We start from the raw sequence: 24,649 nt of genomic DNA, 5'->3' as shown, positions 1-24,649 counted from the left end.
AAATTTATATACATGAACTTCTGAGCTTTTTACAAGAGAGATCCTCTAGTAACTTGCAGGGGGGAAAAAAAACCATAAGCAAACAAAAAGCCCCTAAACTGAAAAGATTAGTTAACTCAACAGAATAAATTAGTCTGCTTTCTTTAGCCACAGAAGATACAGAGCCTATTAGAATGTATTTTGCTTGAAACATTCTTTATTTCTCACCTTGAATAAACATGTTGTGTGGTTGTTGAAAGCACAAGATTGGAAGTAAGGAAGCTCAGGTTCTGGGCTAATAGTTGTGATCTGGGCCAACTCAGCTCACTTATTTGGACCCAGATTTTAGTCCTATGATCTTTAATGTCCCACCAAGGTCTAAAACCCAGGAATAGATTCTAATTTTCTGTGCTCTTCAAGATAAGGAGAGGCAGCTTAAAAAAAAAAAAAAAACCTCTCTCTTTCATTGACTTTATTTTCTTAATACAACAAAATACATTCTTTTTTGGCACTATAGGTTTTGAGGTATTATCTTGGCGGTACATTAATGGAGCACACCATAATGTTTCCTTTTGGAATGGCTCTGAATTACTCTTTTGTGGATATAAATGAGTATTAATATCTGTAGAATTTGTATTCATTTTGTATTTGTGGTTAAATGTCTTTAACAGTTTCTATATATGAGAAATAGCCACATTCTTGTTATTATTAAATACTTGGATGGTGTGAGCTGTTCAGGAATTGTGATATGTTTTCTGTATTTAAAATGACAATTACAGTATTTAGATGATTTCCTTTCTTGGGAACAGTTAGGCGCATAGCATAAAAATAAAGGCTTGTTGAAGGATTGAACCATACAAACAGGCTGTTTTGAAAACACACCAAAGTTATCAAATCTAAGTGAAGTGACCCACTCAGAACTCCTGCTCATATCTTCCATATATCATTATTTTATTTAAGAATTCAAATAAATTTTAGTCTGAAATCAAAAGATAGCCTCTTTATAGAGCTCGAGATTAGACCTGTGGTTTCATTTGTATAAGAATTCCCAGAAGCAGAAAACTTGCATCAAGGCAGGTCAGCAACTTCTTTTTAATTTATAGTTAGAGAATTGCCTGGAAGACTATGACAACATTAAATGATTTGCTCTGGATCACACAGCCAGTATGTAACAAGGACAGGTCTTCTATTTTCTGCCTCTCTTTTTTCTTTTTTACAGTAGACATACAAATAGTTCATTTTATAATTCACTTTTCATTATCCATAATAATGAGGTAGCAGGATAGCACCAGTATATGCAATTGTGATGATCCACAAATTTTATTTTAGTCACTAATTTCAATTTTCTTCACCAAACCTTATGTCAGAGCCACTAATGACAGTAAAAATGGACTTATTTGAGTTTTGCTTTGTTACTTTTTCTCTGTTGGAGGTTCTAATGAATAGGGAAATGGTCAGGAAGGAGGTAGACATAATCAGAGAAGTAGCCACATGAGGCCCAGATATCCTTAACCTGGCTAACCAGCTTCTGAATAATTCAGATTTGACTACATTCATATAAGAAAATGAGGAAATGAAGAAGGTCCAGGAGCTGTGCTAAATTTCTGTTAGAGTTCAACTTCTTTTTTGTTTTAATTTTGCTTTTTCCTCAAATCATGCTTTTTTTTTTTTCTTTAATGGTATAATTTTTTTTTGCATGCATGTGTTCATTGATATTTCATATACCATGTGTTTAAAATGTATTTCCCATTCTTGAGCAAGTTTTTTTCTTTACATTTACTTTTATAGATTAAAATGTATACATAATTAAAATGTGACCCCTTAATTCTCTAAGACTGTTTCTTAGAAGTAAATTTATATAACTGGTCTCCCATATACAATTAATCTGCATGTTTTTACTCTCACCTAAAGTGTACCTAATAAGGATCAACATAGTCTTGAAGTATGGCCCTAGCTCCTCCTTAATTTTCCTTTCAACAGAGTAAATGACAGATAAATACTTGGTAGGATTTTTCTTTCAAAGAAGTTTATATCCATGAGTTGTAACATGCTAAAAATAGACTACAGAAGTCATCAATGGTGATCACTAGCAGGGCAGACCATGCACCAATAAGGGATTGGGGCATATACCAGAGAATCAACAGTTTGATTACGCATCTTCCTAATGATTTTCCTTTCTGTTTGTCCATTTCACTTACTGATTTTCTGTGTATTGTTGCAGACATCTCAACAATGAGCATGCGCTGGACGATAGAAGTACAGCTCAATGTAGAGTACAGATGCAGGTTGTACAGCAGTTAGAACTCCAGGTAAAAGAACATTTATTTTAATATTACCTCAATATTAATCAAATTCCAAATCTTTACAGTGCTGTAACGAATTCTGGTCCACTCATTTTTGATGGAACAGGATATTTCAAAACCTATTGTTGTAATTTTTAAAACCCTTGAGAAAATTTATTCTCACTTCTATTTTTGAAACTGCAATATTAATTTTAAGTATATTTATATGTATGTGACCATCTCTCGATTATCCTTTTTCTTGATTAAATGTGGTCAACTAGGAGAAGCTTCTTTTCTTCCACTTACTAGATGATTCACAAACTGCCTACAACAGGCCTGATCTGGGCAGAAATTGGAACTTGGGAATAGAGAGAGAGAGAAAGAGAGAGAGAGAGAGAGAGAGAGAGAGTGTGTGTTGTGTGTGTGTGTGTGTGTGTGTGTGTGTGTGTGTGTGTGTACACACATGCTCGTGTGTAGGCAAGAGGTTAGCAGAGGAGGGGAAATTAAAACAATGTTGTACATTATATAGTTACCAGCAGCCATCGAAAAGCCTATTTTGTATGCAAGACAGCAGTGCGGAGATATATGGAAAGCCCTGGGCTAAGTACAGAAGATAATTACATTTGGAATTTTACTGAGTTAAGTCATTTACAGCTTCAAATAGTTGCAGAGAAAAATCAGCAAAAAAACACACTTAAACTTTTTTGTTGTGATTCTTCAAGACAGAAAGGAATTTTAAAATTGGTTATCAACTTATCTTACAGTGACTGTCTTGGCTTAAGGATTTGCCAAATTTTAATGTTTTCTGAGCCAGTTAAGATTGTACCATCATTCAGAACAGTGTCTAAACTTAATGCACTATCAGGTTTATTAAAACTAAAGGCCCAATAGCAAAATATCAAAATCTTATTCAAACTCTTTAATGAAATGTTACTGTAATGTATTTCTTGACTGTTAAAAAAATATAGCTCAGATTTGTTGGGAGATTGAAATGAATGAATTGTCTTTCACCAGCTCATACTGATACAGTTTAATTAAAGCAAGTTGGATTTGCAGAAGATTGGGACTGTTTGTTTCCATTTTTCTAGAAATAGTACCTGTCTGCTCTTGATTTTCATGTTTATTACTTCATAATTATCCCATATTTAGTTAATAATATGGATTAGTTGATACTTGGCTCATACTTCAATTGGTATACAGATTTGTTATGGTTCACAGAATCATTCCATATCACCAGCTTGAGGTTGTTTCAATCTTTTATAGTTGAAGCACCGATTATCTGGTTTGTGGATTGTCCTGGTTTCTTGCTGCTCTGCTTTATCTTTCTTACCCCCTTTGAGTAGTTTACTTTATAATTGGTTTTTAAAATAGAATGGGTAGAAGACAGGAAGTAGAATATTATTAGATCATCACTGTAACTTGTCAGAAGTCCCGATTCAGAACTAGATGGTAAATAGCTGAAGCTATTGGCTAAAATTGAGGAATTGGGGATTATGTTAGGCTTTCATTTAGTCATGCTATATCCGTTTTGTTCCTCAGCCTTTACTTCTAGTCATTCAGTCAAAAAGTGGCTTGTAAGCAGCTACTATTTTCCAGACAGTGGGTTAAATGCTGGGGATGCAAAGAAAAACAAAAGATAATCTCTGCTTAAAAGAAAGTCCTAGCTAATGGGAGAGACAAAGTAAAAACATCCACATATACAACACTTATATACAACCAACTGACAAACTAGAGCCAATCAACAGAATGAAAACACTAGCATTAATGGAAAAAAGGTTTCCTTTGGAAGATAAGATTTTAGCTAAAATGTTAAAGAAGTGTGTGTAGCCAGGAGACTGAGATGAAGATAGAAAGAATTCCAGACCGTAGTAACTCTAGTGATTTTATATCCTATAGACAGAAACTTCAGGTGAGCTAAGGTTTTAATTGCCATGTGGCCCTCAATTTCACCATTGTACATCTTTTATCATGTTTCAAAGAAGTGTCTTTTATTAGTAATTAAATTAAAAGGACTTTGTCACATTTATGAAAAAAAAAGAGCTAATTCTATGGCCCCTATTTCTTTGCAAAATGAAAATTTGGAATATTTTTCTTAATTCATTGTTGCAGGAATAAAGTGCCCTGGCTGCTTTGACCTCATTCATTACTAGTCTTCTCAACATGATTAACTCTCCCTTTTCTTTCCTCAGTGCTTATCTCCATTCCATCCTCTTAGGGCTGCCATATTTTTTACTAGAAACTAGGAAGCATGTCTAGCCATTATTACTATTGGCACCCCTCTTTACCAACTCCAGGTAACACTAAAAGTTTTCACATATTGACTCTATGTGTACCCAATAAAGATATTAGACTAGGTGATCTCCACTGGTTTTTCCAGATCAAAAGTTTTGTGCTAGAGAAAGACAGTGTTAAGAAGTTAGAAGATGGAAAATATTTAAGGATATTTACAGAATATTTTCTTATGGAGAACAGAATGGAAGGAAATAACCACAGATAATAAATTGAGCATCCCAAGATTTTAGACTGGTTAACACTTTAAAAAAGGATTTGTCAGCCAATAAACAATAAGTAGATATTAAATGCCTTCGATAATCCCAGGCACTATATTTATTGAGAAAGTTAAAAGACCAAGATAGAAAAATAAAGAAGAGAGGAGAGGGGAAGGAAGGGAAGATTTCCTAATATACATGCCATAGGAGACATAACAGGACATGGGACATATTTCGGGACTAGCCTACCTTTTAGGCTCAGTTGATTCTGCTTTCTCTTCAAAAACTGCATCCTTTTGTGAATTATTTTATCCTCATATCGATTTGAGGATATCTTCATCAAGGCTTTTAACATGAATTTGAAGTATATATAGAATTTCCAAAATGACTTGCCATTATTATTATTTAAGACCATCCATTTCATTCATAGCCTACTACCCCCATTTTGCAAATGAGTAGATTCTAGATATGGAAAACAGAAGATACGAGGAAAAACAAAAGTCAAAGAAAAAATCAGAAAATATCTGATAATCTGGCAGTTGTTCCCCTCCTCTCCCTGCATATAGTTGAGTAAAAGACTATAAGCTGCTAGGGTGAGGGGGTAGGGAAAAATGCTAAGAATTTAGCTGAATGAGAGTATCATGGTTTGAAATTGTAAAAAATCTTTTGCTTCAACTACTACAGTGGATGTTCATCCATTGGACATGTAAAAAGTGGAAAAGATTGGATTCCTTTTTTTTTTGTTGTTGTTTTTGAGGCGATTGCTGTTAAGTAACAGAGCTAGGAAGTGGTAAGTGTCTGAGGTCAAATTTGAACTCAGGTCCTCCTGACTTCAAAGCTAATGCTCTATCCACTACACCAACTAGCTGCCCCAGGAATTGGATCCCTTAAATGACTACTTAGTCAAATACTGAACCATCAGTAATATGGCATGGGAATATAGATTATGGCAAAAATTGTGGTAACCAGAGTTTGTATTTCTGAGTTTGCTATCTTTATTTTCTTGTTTACTGTCTGGTGGTCAGATGTGCTGTTCTATTCCAAGGTTAACTTCATACTACAAATGCCAGATTTATATCAGAAAGGTTCTTCAGGGTCATAAAATTAACTTGAATTATCAGAATTCGAAAAACTGTTATGTGGCCTGAAACTTTTAAAAGAGACATGTGGCAAAGTCCTAAAAGGTTTGGAATAATTGCATTAAGGGAAAAAGAGATTAGGTAATATCTAGGAATATTGAGGTTTTTCCTTAGGGAGTTCCTAATTCTTCCAGCTCTGAACATTTCCATGTGATCAGACCCAGAATAGTTGCTGGTTCTCAGAATCTCAGGGCAGGCAGTGACTAATGGTCATCTTCTCTGACCAGACCTGAATGAGGATTTCCTCCATGTGTCCCTTTCTGGGAGCCATTGCTGGAATTCTTCCTAGTATTTTCTCTTTGGATACCTCTAGTTATTAGGAAGATGTTTCCTTCTATTCAGCCTAAATAGCTTCTTCTCTACCTTTCACCATTGTTTCCAGATGTAACCTCAGGGTATAATCCTTTTCCTAAATGGCAGCCCTCAAAATATTTTTAATATGGCTCTTTAAATTTTTTTAAATGGACTAATAGCACAAATTAATGGTACTCTATAAAATCCTTTTTTTTTTTTTTTTTTTTTTTGCAAAATCTATAGAAAATTCAAATAGCTTTTACTTGCTGTTTATAAAATGGGCCACTAGTTCTCTGCAAATTATTAGCCAATAATATTAAGGTTTTGAAAGAAATCAGCAAAGACTAATTTAGTTACTCTTAGGAGAAAGGTAACATTACCCCTAGTTAGTAAATTAGAGAACCTTAAAAATACAAAACAAACCTCAAAATCCAGTGGCATAGCTGTTTGCTTACCATCAATCATAGACTACTAGCTAAGTGGCTTAGCCAATAGAAGGTGCTGGACTAGGAGTCAGAAATAACTGAGTTCAAATCTTACCTTCAACACTTATTAACTTAGTGACACTGAGCAAGTCATTTAATCTCTATATATCTCAGTTTTCTTATTTGTAAAATGAGAATAATAATAGCAACTATATCACAGGATTATTATGAGAATCAAATTAGATGATACCTGTAAAATTCTTTACAGAACTTAAGATATATTAAATACTAGTCATCATCATCATTATTTTTCTTTAATTAGATTTCTATAATGGGATCACTGTGATTGTTAAATCATTACCAAGTTTGGTTGTTTCTTCCGTGTTTTTTGGAAGGTCACACATACACATACATGCATGTTAACAATTGAGGCATGTTATGGTCTCAACTGAATTAGGTCAATGAGAGACACAAAGTCAAGGACACATCATTCCAGATGTTCAGTAAGTAGGAAGAGACAACCTCATGGTCCCTTTTCTCTTGAGGAAATGTGGGAAAGTTTATAAATTGATACTGGTGGCAGCTGGTGAACATTCTATGAATTATTTGCCATCCTCCCTATAGCTCTGCTTCCATGTTGATTAAATGGTAACCTAGGGTCTTAGTAACTCAGTGTTCTTTCTACTTTAAGAGGCCAAAAATAGACTTGTGGATAAGGCCTCCCTAACTATCTTGGCATTAAGAACTGTAGGCTAGAGTGAAGAATCAGCAAGGAGAAAATGATACATGTCCTGATGACAAAATGAGGCATTAAAATCATCACAAAGCAATTACTATAGCTATTTTACATAAAATAACTTCTTCCTTAAATGATTCTGTTTGTAATCAAACCCATTTCTGATAATATCACTAATAGTATCCATTTTTAGACCTCTGTAACCCCATTTGGGGCAATGTTGATGAGAGCTTCCTCACATCTGTGGCCTGCCAAGCCCCTATGACTTCTTCTGAGTGAGCTCCAATGAATGATGGGGAGGTGCTAATAGCACCATGCCTTTAGATTTCAACTGCTTTGTGACCAAAGATAAGGGAGAGAAAAGGGGGAGGGGAATACTTTGGATTTTTCACTCCCATGTCTTGCATTATAAACCAAGAGATTTTATTTTTCATAATTTAAAATGCTGTCTAACTACATGAGCATTAGAATTCCTAGACTATGACTGAGTATTAGTGTGTGTCTGCTTTAAATGTCAAGAGAATCTTTAATAATAACATTTAAGGAATGTTAAGATGGTGACAGAATACAATAAAAGTAAGGAAAATTTTAGATTGGTGGGAAATGAATCTTGTATTGTCCAATACCTGAGCATTATAGAGGGCTTATAGAAGTTATTTTAAAAATATTCACTTTGACTGTGGGGAATCCTTTTATTTTTTTAATTGTTGGTTTTATTGACTGGGTCAAAAATAAATGTTTGGTAAGTCTTCACTTTGACAAACGAATTCCCCTCTGATTTATTCTTGATTAAACTGTTGCCCTAGTTTTTCTGTCCTCAGAGACTTATGTTTACCTTCCTTGTATATATTACCCTTAAATGGATTAATGTATTTGGATATTCATAGCAATTTTGAAAGCCAAAAAGTGTATTATTTTAATTCCTGAGAAAACAGGCTAGTGTAGTTGAAAGAATATTGGATTAGGAGTCAAGAGCTGGGCTTGGATACAAAGCGTCTACATATGATGCAGCTAGCCATGAGCAAGTCACGGGCTTCTATTTTAGGCCTCTGTTTTCCTTTTGAATGGCTCTCTTCTAGCTCAAAAATTCTACAAAGCAAAAAAAGTAATTACCTTTTCTACGAATTCTTTTCAGACAGAAATCTTCATTCCTTTAAATACAGTTTCCACTCCTACTCCATACACTGATCAAATTGGGACTTCAAATTTAGTTGTTATGACCACATATAAAATAATTTAGTTTAATCATGAGTCTGATCCAATATCAAAAGGATGGGTTTTTAATTCATCTGTTTTTTGCCTTGAAGATGGTGATAGAGCTCTCTATTCTGCAAAGAAGGATGATCAGTATGGCCAAAATAGCCAACTTTTCTCCACTGCTTAACTTAGTTAATACATTTTAAATCCAATGTTAGGCCTTAATGATAGAAGGAGGAAGAACTAGCTAAGCCAAGGAAGAAAAACTCTTGTCCATGCTGAGGGCCCAAAATAAATGAGAGCAGGCAGAAGAACTGATTTCATGGGCCAGTTTTTAAAGTCTGATGTATTGTTCTCCTTTTTATTCCTCCGAGTTTCACAATTGCTTGTTCATGAAGCTATTGAGCAGTCTGCCATATTTACCAAGCTTCCACTTTCTCTCCAGTTGTTTCTTAATGGGAAGGTGCCTCCTGTAGTGGCAGTCCAGTTTAATAATAAATTTTTATTAAGACTTCATGGTAGATATTAGGCTACAAAGATAAAAATAACATAGTCCCTCTCTTCATGGAGCTTGCATTCTATCAAAACATCATTTATACAAATGAGTAGAGGACAAAGGGGAACTACTAATACATGGATGAGAAGAGCAAGGAAGGCTTCAAAGTGAAGGGTGAACTCAAAAGAGACAGGATTCTTTGAAACACAGCTGAGGATGCCGCATTCAGTTATGAAACAGTAGTCCCATAAGGACAATATTTATAGTTTCTTTATTTAAATATTTTCTTACTAACATTTGTGTGTTATATAACTATTGCTATTATAATATACATGTAAAGAAAGGTATATACATATATGTATATATGACTTGCTAAATAAAAACATAAATATCAGTTTTTTACTTGTCATTAAATCATGTCACTCCATTTGTAATTCTGTCACATTCCCTTTATAATACCCTATGCTGAGTCTACTTTTGACTAAAAATGGGTGTCTTAACATTTAAATTACTTTGAAAAAAATCACCCCCAATGGAAGTTGGCTAGAGAAAGTGCACTGTGTGTTTATTGGCTCTATTTTTGTTCTCTTTTCATGGGAACTTGTGTTTCTCAAGGTACTGAAATATATTTACCAAAGATCTCTTGTTCATATTCTCTTACTCTAATGATTCCAAACATAGAGAATGGAGATATTTAGTTGATTTAGTTGTGGGGATACAGTGAGCTAAAAATACATGAAAATCATTGAAAAATTTTAAACACTTCTCCAGTGTTTTGTGTATATGTGTATACGCACATATAGAAACAAGTTGCAGTAATTGAAAGCATGAGTAGCACTTATATAAATATTGTACATTTACTAATGTTATTACCAACAATAATAGCTAATGCAACAGAAGAGTAGATATATTTTCAAATGCTTTCATTTAAAAGCACTTTCTTTATAATGAGTTCTTGAGACAAGTTACAAATGCAAGTATCATTCCCATTCTACAGAAGAAAAATCTGAGATGTCAAGTTAATAGCTTCAAGTAGCCAATAAGTGACTGTCTTGAGCCTCATACTTGGAGCCTTTGACCCTTGTCCCAGGATCATGCTTTGTTGCTTTATTCTTTAGAACTTGTAAAGCTTAAGAGAAGGGGATGGCATTGATAATTAAAATTCAGTAACAAACTCCAAGAATATAAAGTAATTTTCATTTAAACCAACTTTATGAAATATTTTACCCCCCAAAGCTCTGAACTATTAAAGTCTCCATTAATGTGTTGTACTTTCTTCTCTTGCCCAGAAGAAATATGCGCCAATTAAATGAGTAAAATATAATGGAAGAGGTAAAACCAGGGTGAAACAATCTGCAAACGGAACATTCTAATTCCATTTGAATTTACCAAACAATTAAGTACCCACTCTGTGTCAGGAACTGTGCTAAGGATTAGAGATACCAAAAAAGAGACAAAAGGCAGTTACTGCTCTCAAGAACCTTGCAGTCTAATGGCGGAGATGACATGCGAATAGCTACATGCAAACTATATCAAAATAAATAGGAGATAAGAAGGGAAAAGCACTGAAATTGAGTTGTTAGGGAAAGCCAACTAAGGAAAACTGATCCTTATGATAATGGTATCGGAATATTATTAGAGATGTCCAGCAATTTCTGAACCTGGGGCAACGGTTGCTTGGAATGCCATTGAAACTTGCAGTGTAGGCTCATAGGGGATGCTGCAAAAGGAAAGTAAGTAATTCCCAATATGAGGTTGCTTCTATTTCTTGCCACTGTTGACCCTGATAAGAGTGGGTAGGCTAGGAAACACCTTTAAACCAATGTATTTTATGCCCTCTAAATTTTCCATCCTGGAACAAAGACCCAATCATCTACTTGATTATAGCTTTGGTTTTGAATTTAGACCTAAGCAATAGCAATGCATTTTCATTCAGCCTAATATCACTTTTCCACCATGCCTTTTCAATCATAATCAACCAATATGATACAACTTTAATCAGAATAATGAAATGTTACTCAAACATTTATTTAAGTGCCTATCACTTGCACTGAGGATAGATATAAAGCCAAAATGGTCCCTTTCTTGAAGATGCTTATATTCTCCTAATTCACCACATAGAAAGTCAAAAAACTTTTATTAAGCACTTACTGTATGCCAGGTACTGTGCATACAGAAAAACAAAAAAGAAAAAAACAAAAACAGCCCCTGCCTTGAAGCAGTTCACAATGGAATGGGAGAGATGGCATATGAACAATTATGTACAAACAAGATGTATACATGATAATGTGGAGGTAATCTTAAAGAGATACCAGTAGCTTCAAGGGAGATTAGAAAAGGTTTCTTATAGAAGTTGGATTTTTAGCAGAAACTTGAAGAAAACCAGGGACCTTTATCAGTTAATATTATACATTCAATCTTCTAATTAATCTCAGATATTGATTTAAAATTTGGGGTTCCTCTCTAGGAAATATAAGACACAGTGTGACACAGCAGATAAAGAACTGGTCTTGAACTCAGAGGTGACCCAGGTTGAAGTCTTCCCTTAGACAAGAACTGGCTGTGTGACCTCTGCTTAACCAGTCACTTTATCTCTTATTACTCTAGATAACCCTCTATAGACTGTCAGTTAGACAAAAGGGATTGACCTCTGTCGATAGAGGGAATTTCTTCTTCTTCACAAGAATCTCTATAACAATGAACACAAATTCAGACCCTATCTCTATTCTCTTCCAGTATATTTTTAAAGATCAACTTTTTTTTTCCCTTGGATGTTATAAATAAACTAATTTTTTAAATGGTATATCTATATTTCAGCATTTCTCACTTAATGACCAATATGTAGATTTAAGTAAGCCTAGCTATTTTGAAACATTTGCGTCCTAAATCTAGAGAAACTTACATATAAAACAAAGTACTCCTGCAGAAAGACCTTCATTCCTGACATTTTAATTGTTCTCGCTGAATCACTGTTGGAAACCTCACATTCCTTTAGTATTATGTATTGTGAACATCTTTTCGTTTGGCTATTCAATAACTTGCTAGAGAACAGAGCATGAGTGACATAAAGTTGTTCCTAATATGGTAACATTTTCATTTCCTGTTTGTTGAAAGATAAATGCTAAGGCTCTAAGGCTTTTTTATTTCTCCCTGAACTACAAGGGGAAAAGAAATTTAATGTGATATGGATTGGAATGGACCAACCAGTTAGGATAAAATAAGATAAAAATGTCTTCTACTCCCTTTTGCTTTTGGACCCATTTTAAAAGAACAATTTAATTTTAAAATCTCATTCTTAATTGATTTTAAATGATTCTTGGATTAATTATATAACAGGACAAAAATCCATTGTCCGAAGACAGACTACATCTAGCCTTGAAGCATTTCTTCCGCTCTTACACCCCAGGTAGCATTGGGATGAATATGACTTCCCTTTTCAAAATGAATCTGTAACTTGGCCCTTTTTTCCCACTATTTTTGTAGGGATGGCTCAGTGGATTCAAGTCTGCGCCTTATCCTTTTGCTCAATTGTTCCTTTATCATCTTTTCTCTCCTACTTTTACTTTCTCTCTTGCAAAAAAGTGCCTTTACTTTTCCCTTAGCTCCTTTTGCCAGATCTTTTCTTGGCCTATCAAAATACTTTAGGAGCAAATCCGCCCCCCAAGGTCTGTTCTTAGACAGGGTAGGGGAAATCATTCAACAAATATTTAGTGAGCTACTACTATTTGCAAAGAGCTGAAAAATTCCTTTTCTTTTAGGAGAAAATTACATCCTGACTAGATGAAAGTATATGAGGGGTTTGGAATTTTGACAAAATGAGCGTCTTCCAACTTCATTCCAAAGAGAGACCTGACATTCTATGCACTGTTGTTAGTTGTCGTGTGGTTTCCTAGAGCAGAAAATATTTGCCCTCACACTCTATGAATATCCTAGTACTTCACCACTGTTTTAGGATGTGTGTAACAAATTTGAGGTTAATTTTGCATAAACTGTGTTCATTTGTCTGGGTGTATGTGTCTGTGTGTCTGTGTTTTACTGTTGCAACAAAGAATTTATGAGATTTAGCTGCATAACTCATTTTCCCTTGGCTTTTCTCTGAGTAGGATTGGTTAATAGACATGATTCACTGTTGTCTTCTAGCTGTCAGAGCTACAATGAACCCCTTGGTGCCAGCAGGTCTAGAGCTCCCCAGTTAAGAGCCTAATGCATTTTGTATTGAGAAATATACTGGGCATCACAAATTAGTTTTAGTTTGGCAATAGGCATATAGATTTCAAAACAATTAAGCAATAAAAACTGTTTGGTCATGTGCTGTGGTGCCAACAGTTTAATTAAAAATAAGCATCATTTGGTATGTTAAAGTTGTAATGTATTTTATTCATAAAAATAATGACATTCCTTGTCTGCCCTCCTTCTAGCTTGCAAAAGACAAAGAGCGCCTACAAGCGATGATGACCCATCTCCATGTAAAGTCAACTGAACCCAAAGCCACCCCTCAGCCTGTAAGTACTAATATGTGGGACGATAAACTCAAAACCTCCCATTTTTCTGTCCAAGAAGAAGTATGTTTCACTTCAAAAAAGTGTCAAGGAAAGAAAGAAATTGCCTCTCTGTAATCATATGACATTGACTAGAAGATTTTAACTTGGGTTGATTTTAAGGAATCCATCATTTCTCACTCTTCCTCTCGCTTGAAAGTTTTTTTTTTTTTTTCATTCACTCAATAAGCATTTTAATGTTCTACTGTGTTTCCAGGCACTGAGTTTGATGCTAAGGATGCAGAGACAAAAATAAATTTTTTGGGGGGAAGGAGAGGAGAGAGATAGTAAAGTAAGCATACTTACTTACTTTCTAAAATTGAGTATAAAACATATACAAATAAAGCATCATGAAACAGTAGAAATAGTACTGACTCTGCAGTCCAAGCTCATAGATTCCAGTCTGACTTTGACTATTTGACCCCTCTGGGAAAATTGCTTAACTTCGCCCATTCTTAATTCCTTCATCTTTAAAATGAGGATCACATTTAATGGATTCCAAGGCTCCTTCCCGATTCTCTGATTCTCTGAGCCTGCAAGACTATTTCTGCAGTATCTGGGTGCCTCAGTTAAACCTTATGAGGGATATAGCATTTGACCCGAGTCTTACTGAAAACTATAGATTCCTAGAGTAAGGGATGAGTGAAAGGGAATTCATTCCAAACCTAGGAGTAAGAGAATTAAACTTAAAAGGACTTCAAAGTGATCAGCCTTCATGTAGAAATGGGTAATATTAAATGAAAGCCTATTGTCTTCTGAGTGTAGGTAGTTGATCTAAACCCTGAATGGTATTATCTTAACTAAAGGCTTTTCCTTGGGCCTCATCTTATATTACAAATTGGTACTTTAATGATTGTGCTTCCCAAATTTGTATATTTCTTTAAGATTTCCTAGTAGTTTTAACTGATTATTCAAAATGGAGAGAGTGCTTTGGTTCTTGATTTTAAGATTTGTCAGATTTAAAGGTACACTGCCTTTATTTGATTTTTGCCTTGAGTCACTGTGTGAAAATTAATTGAGCGTTGACAATCTATAGTTAGTACTAGCAATTTTAATCAATATGCAATGATGCAGCATAATGGCAAAGTATTGGTTTATCTGTTTTGACTGATTTTTTTCTATAAATAAAGCAAACACACACCCATATATGTATGATTTATGGTGATAGAAATAAAACGGAGTCAGACTATTAACCCAGCAAATATGGTAGCCTGCCAAGATGCAGTTGGCAGACAAAATTAATGTCTGAAACAGAACACATTACAGAGATATAGAACATAAAATCATTAAACACTCTGCACATCCATTTTTACTAGAAAAGAATTCTCCATTTCCATGTATTCTATAATAAATGGCTGCAAAAGTCATGTGAAGGCTCCTAGAAAACAGCTCCCCAACTTGACATAACTGGGGAATCCAAAGTCAACTCTCTTGGTCACACAACTTTTTCTTTTAGAAAGGGATCTAGGAGAAGCTTGAACCCAGTGAAGCAAATTCATTAAATCCCTGAAATTACTTGAATGACCTCTTGTCAGATGAGTTCAACCAGTCGCAAAGAAAACTTCTTGCCAGGAAACTATCTGAAAATCTTCAAATCATTCTAGTCTGAAGGTGAAAGCTTCCTTTCAGAATGATCTTCCGTATGTAGACCTAGCAACATGGAGGAGAGAATAAGATTTGGCTTCTTTCTTTCTAGATGGATAACAAATAACAATGGCAGAATAATGCTTGGGTTGCAAAACACTAGACACAGGAGCCTTTCCAAACAGCAGCGCCCCCTCAGGAAGAGGGATTTAAAAACTAAGGAGAAATAATTGCAAGGAGTCACGTATTGCTCAACTAGTGATCAGTTCAGAGTATTGGCAGGCAGCACCATATGCAAGCCTACTTTAATGAAATCGGCTACAAAAATACCAGTTGGTGTCGCCATGAAGACTAGTGGTAAGCCGCCAATAAACAGGGAATGGCAGCTGAAAAAAAAAATGAACAGGGAAAGAAGGTTTGTCTTGATTGGTATTAAAAAAAAATGTTTTACATTCTAGAAAATTATAGCTTTGATGGGGACCTCCTACTAAATTTATTTTTAACTGCTCTATTGAAAATTCTGTACCACTAGTCAACATTATCTCTCAGTTGCTCAGCACAGTGTTTCTTTATTAAAAGAAATAGGCACGAATATTTTTGACTGAAAAATTAATAGCTTTTGAATTCATACACAGCAGGTTTTCTTTTGCAAAGAAGTCCAATATCGCTGCACAGCACTTCTATAACCATTTATTTAGAGTCCAAGTCAAGCCTTTGACAGCCAGAGCAGTGTTACAAGCCAACATAAAGAACTCCAAGATGTAAACCAACAATAGGCAGTCTGTGTGAGGTTTGCCATTGTCAAATACATAGATTGTTTGGATTAGTTTATGTAAATGTACTGTTGTATTACCCTTTGAAAAAAAAAAAAAAGATCACATTTGTATATGAAAAGTGGTTTCCTTCACAGGCAGCATTATAAATTCCTTATCCTTTAACTTACATGTTAGAAGTAAAAATTGGTGCCTGACAGGCCTATATTGTGTGACATTCTGTTGTTGGATTGAAACTGCCTTCTTTTCATTTATTGAAAAATAGAAAATTTTATTATAGATACCATCTTATAAATCAGAAATTATTAAAATATGTATAGCTGAAGCATCTGGAAATTAATTATAAAATATAGAAGTACGATATTTTGCATAAATTTTGTCTTCCTTGTGAAAAAAATACGCATGCCCTGCAAACTCCCAATTCTTTTAACTTCATGGTTCCGGGGATATCTGGTGACCATGTCTGTTGGATGGAACTTTCATGTGTGGTTAATTTATTCCTCCCTAAATAATAGAATACTAGATGTGGGTCAGGATTAATATCCTTATGTATATCTCTTCATTTTCAACCATTCTTGATGAAGGATTCAAACCCAGCAGAATATACGGACTTGTACATTATGGCCTAACTAGGGTATGGTAGTTTATTAAAAATATTTTTTCTGTTTCTGGTTAAAGGATTTTTCAGCTTACTTTATAAAAAGTAAAATCAAGCCTCTTACTTGGGAAGGAATTCTCTTTGCCCAGCATTTGTGTCCTCATTCCTCATCATATAAGTTGCTCTAGCACTTTTGGATACTCAGAATAACAACATATCCGAGACCTTCTTTTTAGCATTGTCTACTAAAACAAGTACTTTCTCTTCTCCCTTCCAATCCAGAATTGTTAAATAATGTTTGTTTTTTTATTTTTTTTTTTACTCATTTTGTACCTCAATACATCAGAAATAGGGTCATTCTTTTTAATTATCCATGAATTGAGTTGCCTTGGCAAGTTTTCAAGTCAGTTCAGTTCCTACTTTATCCCATGAATTGCAGTCAATGCTTTGGGATACAAAGACCAAACCAAAGCCAGCCCTGCTCTCATGGTGCTTACCCCAGGTTTCCAAGGGGTGACTCTCCACAATTCCATTTCCACCTGCCTGCTCATACTTCTAGAATTCCCTAATGGAGAATAAAATCCTTCCCCACAATATAGAAATAAGGCTTAAAGTGAAAAACATACTTAAGAGGGCAATATGTTAGTGTATGAGACTCATCTCAGAGCCTTTCATTAAAGCATGAGAGGATTTGGAGCACCTGAAATTTCAAGAAAATAAAAAAAAAAAAAAGGAAGGAAAAGAATACTTAAGGCTGAAGGGAAAGTCAGACAGGAGCTTGCCTATTTGTCAAGTATTACCCATGCTTGGAAAGACATTTGCTGTGTGACTAGGATATATAGCAACAGTTGCTGATACACACAAAATATCCCCTTCGAAGATAATGTCTTAGTGTATGTGTGCACACAGAAAAGAATTCCACTCTTTTGAGTGTTTCTGCTTGGATGCATTGAGAGCAAATCATACCTTTTTCACTGAGGGTATTCAAGCAGAGATAGGATCAGTTTATCCTTGATGTTGTGGAGAAGTAGAGTTTCAGGTAGAGTTGGTATTAAATAATCTCTAAGTTTCTTACTAAGATTATGACTAATATTTATAGTAAATTAAAAATATATTGTAATAAATTTGGTTGATGTATGTTGGTCATAGGTTTGAATGCAGTTATATTTTCAGCCCAAAATTTAAGTAACTATAACTGCTTATTGTTAGAAGGTGAATATTTACTTCTTTTACCCAAGGAGTTTCACATTTACCTCCTCCAAAATAAATGCTGTAATCATTAGAGTATAATCTACTGAAATATTTCCTTTGAGCATTGTGCACACTACAAAACAATTAACAATAACCCAATCATCTCTTCATTTTGACTTTTTTTTAAATTAGTTTTAAAAAAAAACTTTAATAGATGTCACTGTTAGGGAAAACATAAGTGATATTTTATGATATTGGTTAAAGTCGCAGTCTACTTTGGAATATTACCTAATATTGAAGTGTATCTCACTATACGGGGGGGAAATAACATTCTTTTATACCAGTGGACAAGTAATTATGTGTACCTGGTAGTACATCCATCTTTATGAAATTGACATAAAACATTTACAGGAGCTTGGGCGTTTTATATGAAATGCACTGTTAGATATTCCTTTTTTATGTATTTTCTTTTACTCTACCATAGCAATTAGGACTGTTTGGAAAGTGTTTTTAGCAACTGTAAAAACAAAGTATCCAAAAAGCCTTTTAACTGTTGAAGTAATGACTGAGCATTCTAGTTACAGTAACTATACTTTATAGTTTGAAAAATAATGTAATACAGCGGTAAAAAGAGATTCTCAAGTACGGCACACAAAAGCCGTTTTTATATACTGTTTTTCATTAAGTCCCACTCCTCAACTTAGGTTTCTTTAGTATCACTGCCAATAATAACACCTGCTAAATGATCACTCTTTGCCAGAGCCAGCATCTAATATAGCAGTGTGTCCAGACTAAAATAGTAAAGGAAGACACCATCTCTTGACAAAGCCTTAGGCCACCACCCACTGCACTGCCCTCCCCTCTGTGTGGGAACTCCCCTGCTGCCTTTAGAAACAGGTTTTAAAGAAGAGTGATTAATGTCCAGACATTCTCAGCAGTTACAGCATCAGCTTTAGCTCTGATCTGACCAGCAGTACTGATGGCAGACAAGCTGGTTTCCCAAACCAGCCACGCTGTCCTACTGTTCTGCACAATCAGGACGTTTGGTACTTGGTTTTCAGCCTTGGCTTTTGTTCCTGTAAGACAGAAATGAACACAAACAAAAATAAAATTGACTTCTTATGGAGCCACTTAAAACAAGTCCATTTCTGTCAAGTTGCTTCGCTGGTTTGTTTATGAAAATTGTTGGTGACTCACACATCATCTTGAAAAGGAAGGTTACTGTTTAGCAGTAAAGGTTAATAAAAAGTATTAGGCAGGATATTGAAGGTTGATACAATCATAATAGCTTATGGAAATGTTCTATTAGTTAATGTTTCCTTGCTTATTATTTAGCAGCTCAACTTCCAGGGGAGGAGATCTGTCTTCCAAGTGCAAATAACTTTCCTAATACAAAGAAAATAATAAAACTCTGAGTTTCTTCGGCCATCTTCAGTGACATGAATCTCTGAAAGTTTCAGAGAGGCTATCTTAAGCTGAAATCACCACATGATGGAAATTGCTGCAAACAAAATATTAGGTGTTACCGACTTTTCTAAACATAGCAACTTCTTTTTAAATAGAAAATGAACACAATAAGAAAAATCAGGTTTCCATCAGGAAAAGAAACCCTCCCAGTCCAATCCCTTCCTGCTCTTTGCCCCTGTATAATTATCTTCTAAAACCTCAATTGCAATCAGAAACCAAGCACACACACACACACTTTCATTTCTAATTGATGATTATATTAAGATTTAATAGTTTACAATTAAGATGAATATTTCAAGATTACAACAAAACCAACACTATTCATAATTTGTGCTTATGTTCTAATTCCATAATTAATTTTTTGTCTGCATTTTCTAGATACCCCTTAATTATAAAAAGGAAGTTTGGGATGAAAATAGAGCCTTTCTCTAATCCTTCCCCCACCCTCCTAGTATTCTCTTTCCTGTGACCTCAGCCCTATAAGATCATTCCCTCTTCAAGGCAAGTTGATAGTATCATCAAACAGAAGGGGTAAAAGTAAAACTTGGGTAGCAGCTGACAGGGTCGCCATGGTCACTATTTTCTTGACTTGGGAGTTGGTGCACGTCACTGACGGTTATGAGAGAGGAAGCCCCCAATATTCTGGAGTCCCAGTCTTGTGTTCTTTTCCTCACAGACTGCAGTCATGTTTAATTTGGAAACTGGGCTCTTTTGGCAAATTAGCAATTAGAACAATTTTGTGGGAATATGTATATGTGTCATTAGTTTTCCTGCAAATTAATAGCAAGAGCAGAGGTCAGGCAGAAATTTTCCACTTGACTGCAGCTCCTCTGTTGAGATTTGGCACTTTGTTTTGGAACGGCCACAGCTGCTCCAAGCCACACTCTTCCTCTAGGAACTGTCTTTTAATTAGTTTACCTCATAGCCATTATTACAAATATTACTGCCTCCCCTCCTTGAAATAGAATTACTGTTTCTACAAAATATTCCAGTGACATCTTGCACCACTGCACATTGATGGTGGGGGTCATTCGAATGCAGTGTTTAATCATTAGATCACCTCCATAAGCATCTCCTAATTAGAGTCCTTACAATACAATTTTATCTGGTAATTAGCTGAGATTGGCTGCTTCCTCTGTAGCTTATTAGTAGCAGCCCAGCAGTGGGTGTGAATCACAGTGTCATTTGTCAAGCCTGTTAAAGTCCCCTCTCGCTCTCCTCTTTTTCACTATTTATTTCTAGTTGCTACCTGTGCTCCAAAGCTTGAAGAAATGTTACCGACTTTCAGTTCTTCCAGTGGAGAATAGTGACCTTTATAAATTTTTTTTTTTTTTGGTCTTCTAGTAGAAGCAGACCAAGTGTTAAGCTTTTTATAAAGTAAAATAGTTGAACACCTTTTGAAATGGATGAAATGTTATCACTATGACTTTTCCAAAGGAAGAATCATTCACTGTCCTTATACACAGACACCTAAATGCTTTGGGTTTACCAGCATTTATCAAATGTTTGAGTGGACTTTGATTTTGTACATCAGAAATAAAATCAAGTGAGTTTGATCTTTTTCTTCCCCCTTCTGAAATTTAACAGTGTTGGTATACTCTGACATCATGAAAGCTAGTGTTTACCCGGTGTTAAATTTTAGAATCCCTTCTTTCACAAAAAAAAAAGATAAATGACCTACTGATTCATAAAAAACTAGATAATATATTTAAATTACAAAGAAAAAAACCAAGCAGTATAAATGCAAACTTAAAAAAAAAAACACTCTCCAATAAATTAGTTCCAAGGGGGAGCCTATAAGCCAAATTAGAAGTGGTAATGATTTGTTCACTTTGTTAGCTGATTATTAAGGAAATCATAAGATAAGCTCTGCCATTTTAAAAGTCTGTCTGCTACCATGCTTCCCCCCCCCCCCCCCTCAAAGCAGGATGGCTCCAAGTAGGGACCTTCTGGCACAGTCACATCTGCAGAGAGTCTTGGTTTCATGAATTAATTTCTTTGGAGTTTTTGCTTGAATTGATGCTTATGTAGACTGTGGCAGACTGACTCTATTGCTTTTGAGTATGGTACTAATGAAACCAAGCTCATGGGTTGCATCCCAATGGGGGTTAGTTGGCTTTATTCTTCTCCATTGCCATAGTCTTGGCTCCCTTAACCCTGGCCAGCAGTCAGGTAAATGTAAGCCCTTCAGAAGGTTGTGATTGGATAATTGCAAATGTAACCAGCAAAAAAGGAGAGGGGGGCAGCTTGGGGACAGGTAAAAAGACTGTTTTAAATAAGTGGTTCTACTTGATGGAGAGTCACTAGTTCATCTTCCATTAAGAGAAAACATTTAAGTTCTAGAAGACATTGGAGATTATCTCTCTCTCTTTCTCTGTCTCTGTCTCTCTCTCTCTCTCTCTCTCTCTCTCCTGACCTTGAAATTAAGATATTTTATTTGAGGTGCATATGTAACATGTGCATAGATAAGTAAAAACAAGGTAATTTGAGGGAAAGGGATTGTTAATGGAGGAGAGGGAAAGGAATCCAGAAAAGTGTTTCCCCCAAAAATGCCACCTGAGGTAAGGAGGATCTCCAAGAGGTAGATATAAGGAGCAGAGAAGAGGTGGATTTAATCTAGGAAGGGAGAAAAAAGATGTGGTACAATTTAACTGAAGTGGAAGATGAGATATGTGGAGTTTGGTAAACAACTACTGTTTTACATATGGAAAATGGAAAATAGAATAATGCATTAAAATGTGCCCTGGATATTTTAATTGATCCATTTTGTTTTGGCATGATAAACTTTTCAATAAACAACTCTTTGGAAAATCATATATCTACTATAAACCATTATGGAGGACTGTTTGATAGAATAATTACAATCGTGTTAATTTCCACTTTTATTTTGTTAAGCCCCTTCTTTCAATCTTTTGATAATAGTTTTGAGATTGGGTTTTATTGCCTCTAAGTATGTCTTCATTTAAACACGTGTATATTATTCTTTTGGCTCTCCTTCACTCTGCATCATGGACTTACCATATTTCTCTGATTTAAGTTGTATTCAAACTCCCTTGTTGTACTACAATATTCATTTACTCGCTAAACCCTGACTCTATTGTTTTCCTCCACTTCGTTGTTATTATATATATTGTTGCCATGATTTTTTTTTTAGTGGTAAATGTGAGCCTTTTCTTGCTGTCAGTAACCTCCTTGGGGCACAAACTCTGTTGATTACAAAGTGTGAGCAATTCATTAACTTTTTCCTACAGAATTACAAAATTATTTTCCAGGACCAATCTCTGCTTTTTTTGCCATTGTATTTTATTTTAGAAGTTAATATCTTCTAATCTTTTGAAATTTCTTCTTAAAACAAAAAAGTACATAAAATATTAAACTGTGATGGAATTCTAAATACAATGATTAATAAAATATTTTATTGTTTTAACTATTTTTCCAGTATCATCAGAAACCAAATAAGTGTTTACAATCTCTAATATGCAAATATGTTTTTGAGATTCTTTTTATGATGTAGAAATTGGATCTTTTAGATATATTTGTCCACCTGTATATATTTTAATTTTAATCACAGATCAACAAAATATCCTACCCCCAACCAACCCTTCATAAGTGGCATGATATAGAAATATAGAGACAGATAAATAAATACTTTATCCAAGTGTTGTTTATTATGAAGGATAAAACTATTTTAAAATTATTTCATCAGCAATATATTAAAGAACTGATTTATCAGAGTAGTGATATGGAACTTCTATCAATGCAGATTTCAGGCCATTCATAATTGATAGTCTTGGAAATATAAAGCATAAATTAGTGAAGCATGTAGGGGTTTTTGTTTTTTACTTGCATGTATCTGAGCATCAAAACATTTGTGCCTGCTATTATAAGAAATGTATTAAAACCAGGTGTCATTTTTATTTTTTGGAATAGCCAAATTAAAAGTCTGTTCTTCCCCATCTCTCCCACATGTGCACTGAAACGTCTATGGAATTGTAACAAATTCTAATTATTTGTATTTTGTATAGAGCATTTTGTTCAGAATAATGGTCAGAATATTTTGAGATAGAAGCACAGATAGTTAATACCCTGCTCCTCTTTGTTTTTTTTTTTTAATTTAAATTTTTTTTAAATAACTTTTTATTGATAGAACCAATGCCAGGGTAATTTTTTACAGCATTATCCCTTGCATTCACTTCTGTTCCGATTTTTTCCCTCCTTCCCTATCTGCTCCTCTTTGAAACTTTTGTAATAAAATATTTTGCTTTTCTTAGCTGGATCCACTTGAACTTGTCTTGTCATTTAAAACTCTTCATATGCTTTCTATCTACCTTCCCAGTCTTATTTCCTGTTTTCTCCATCATGGATTCAGTACTTCAGCTAAACTGCTCACCTACCTGTGCCCCAGTGCTTTGTCCATTCTGTGATTTATACCTGAAAGATACTTCCTCTCTCCCTTCATGTCAGTTCAGTTAAACACCTAATTTGTGCCCCAGAAACTCTGGTAAGCAGCCGATATTCAAAGTAAAAACAAATGCCCATAACTGCTATGTCATTTAGCTTCTTAATAGAACTGCAGCTTCTTTCAATACTAACATAGATCCCATTGACTAGTGAGGCTTTTCATAATGCCCCCTCCTTCCCAGCTGTTCTCTTCCTCTTGAAATTATTTTCTATTTTAAAATCCATTTGATATTTTCTTATCTTTGATCATGTTGTGTCTCACCAGTAGATTGTAAAGCCCTTGAGGGCAAGGATTCTTCATTTTTATCTTTATCTCCCACCCAGTGATTCTGTGTCTGACACAAAGAAAGTGCTTAATAAATGTTGGTTAAATTAGAAAACTCTACAAATTGAAAATCAGCAGACACACCCATCTCTATAAATATCATTGTAATGTGAATTAATACATGTGGTAAATAACCTTACTGGGTTTTTATACATTCATACACTGGAATCATGAAAAAGATCATTTTTCAAAAATGCCCTGAGTTTTAAAGAAAAGCCTATGTTCAGAACTCTCTCAGCAGTCATTTTTGTTATAGATTTTTATCTCATGGTCAATGGATTTTAGTACAATTTTGGTTTCAAGAATATTGTTAGGTTTGATTTAAAGGGGACTGAAGATAATTGAGTTCTTTCTTGGTCAAGTGTTTAGTCACTCTTCTCTCAGGATCAATTCTAGATATAAGGGGGGGGGGGGAGAGGAGGGGGCGAGGAGGGACTGAACCATTTCCCAGCTATCCTTCTATCTGAACACAAGAACTAGCCCAGGTTTAAGAAAAGGATGATCATTTCTGTCAAAGATACACGACCACAGATAAATTGTCTTTTTTCAGTGGAAACTCCTCCCCTGGGCCTCCATTGATAATTTCCTGTTCTCCTGATGTCTTCACAGTAATAAACCTCGCTATGCACCCACTGGCTTATTTTTCCATGTCTTTCAATGACTTCTTATTGTGGC

General features: G+C 34.9%; 1 protein-coding gene across 7 annotated transcripts in view; it reads left to right on the top strand.

Annotated features, from left to right (window-relative positions):
* FOXP1 (forkhead box P1) overlaps positions 1 to 24,649 on the top strand; it is a 664,237-nt gene that overhangs the window by 617,216 nt on the left and 22,372 nt on the right. For all 7 annotated transcript variants that reach the window (XM_051980779.1, XM_051980771.1, XM_051980761.1 and 4 more), the window contains 2 exons: positions 2,201 to 2,288; positions 13,456 to 13,539. In XM_051980779.1, the coding sequence (XP_051836739.1) occupies positions 2,201 to 2,288; positions 13,456 to 13,539 (172 nt within the window). The remainder of the gene's footprint in view (positions 1 to 2,200; positions 2,289 to 13,455; positions 13,540 to 24,649) is intronic.

Source organism: Antechinus flavipes, chromosome 1 (genome assembly GCF_016432865.1).
Source record: "Antechinus flavipes isolate AdamAnt ecotype Samford, QLD, Australia chromosome 1, AdamAnt_v2, whole genome shotgun sequence".
Lineage (NCBI taxonomy): Eukaryota > Metazoa > Chordata > Mammalia > Dasyuromorphia > Dasyuridae > Antechinus > Antechinus flavipes.
The sequence above is the reverse complement of the archived record's forward strand: the minus strand, read 5'-3'. Positions and strand labels throughout refer to the sequence as shown.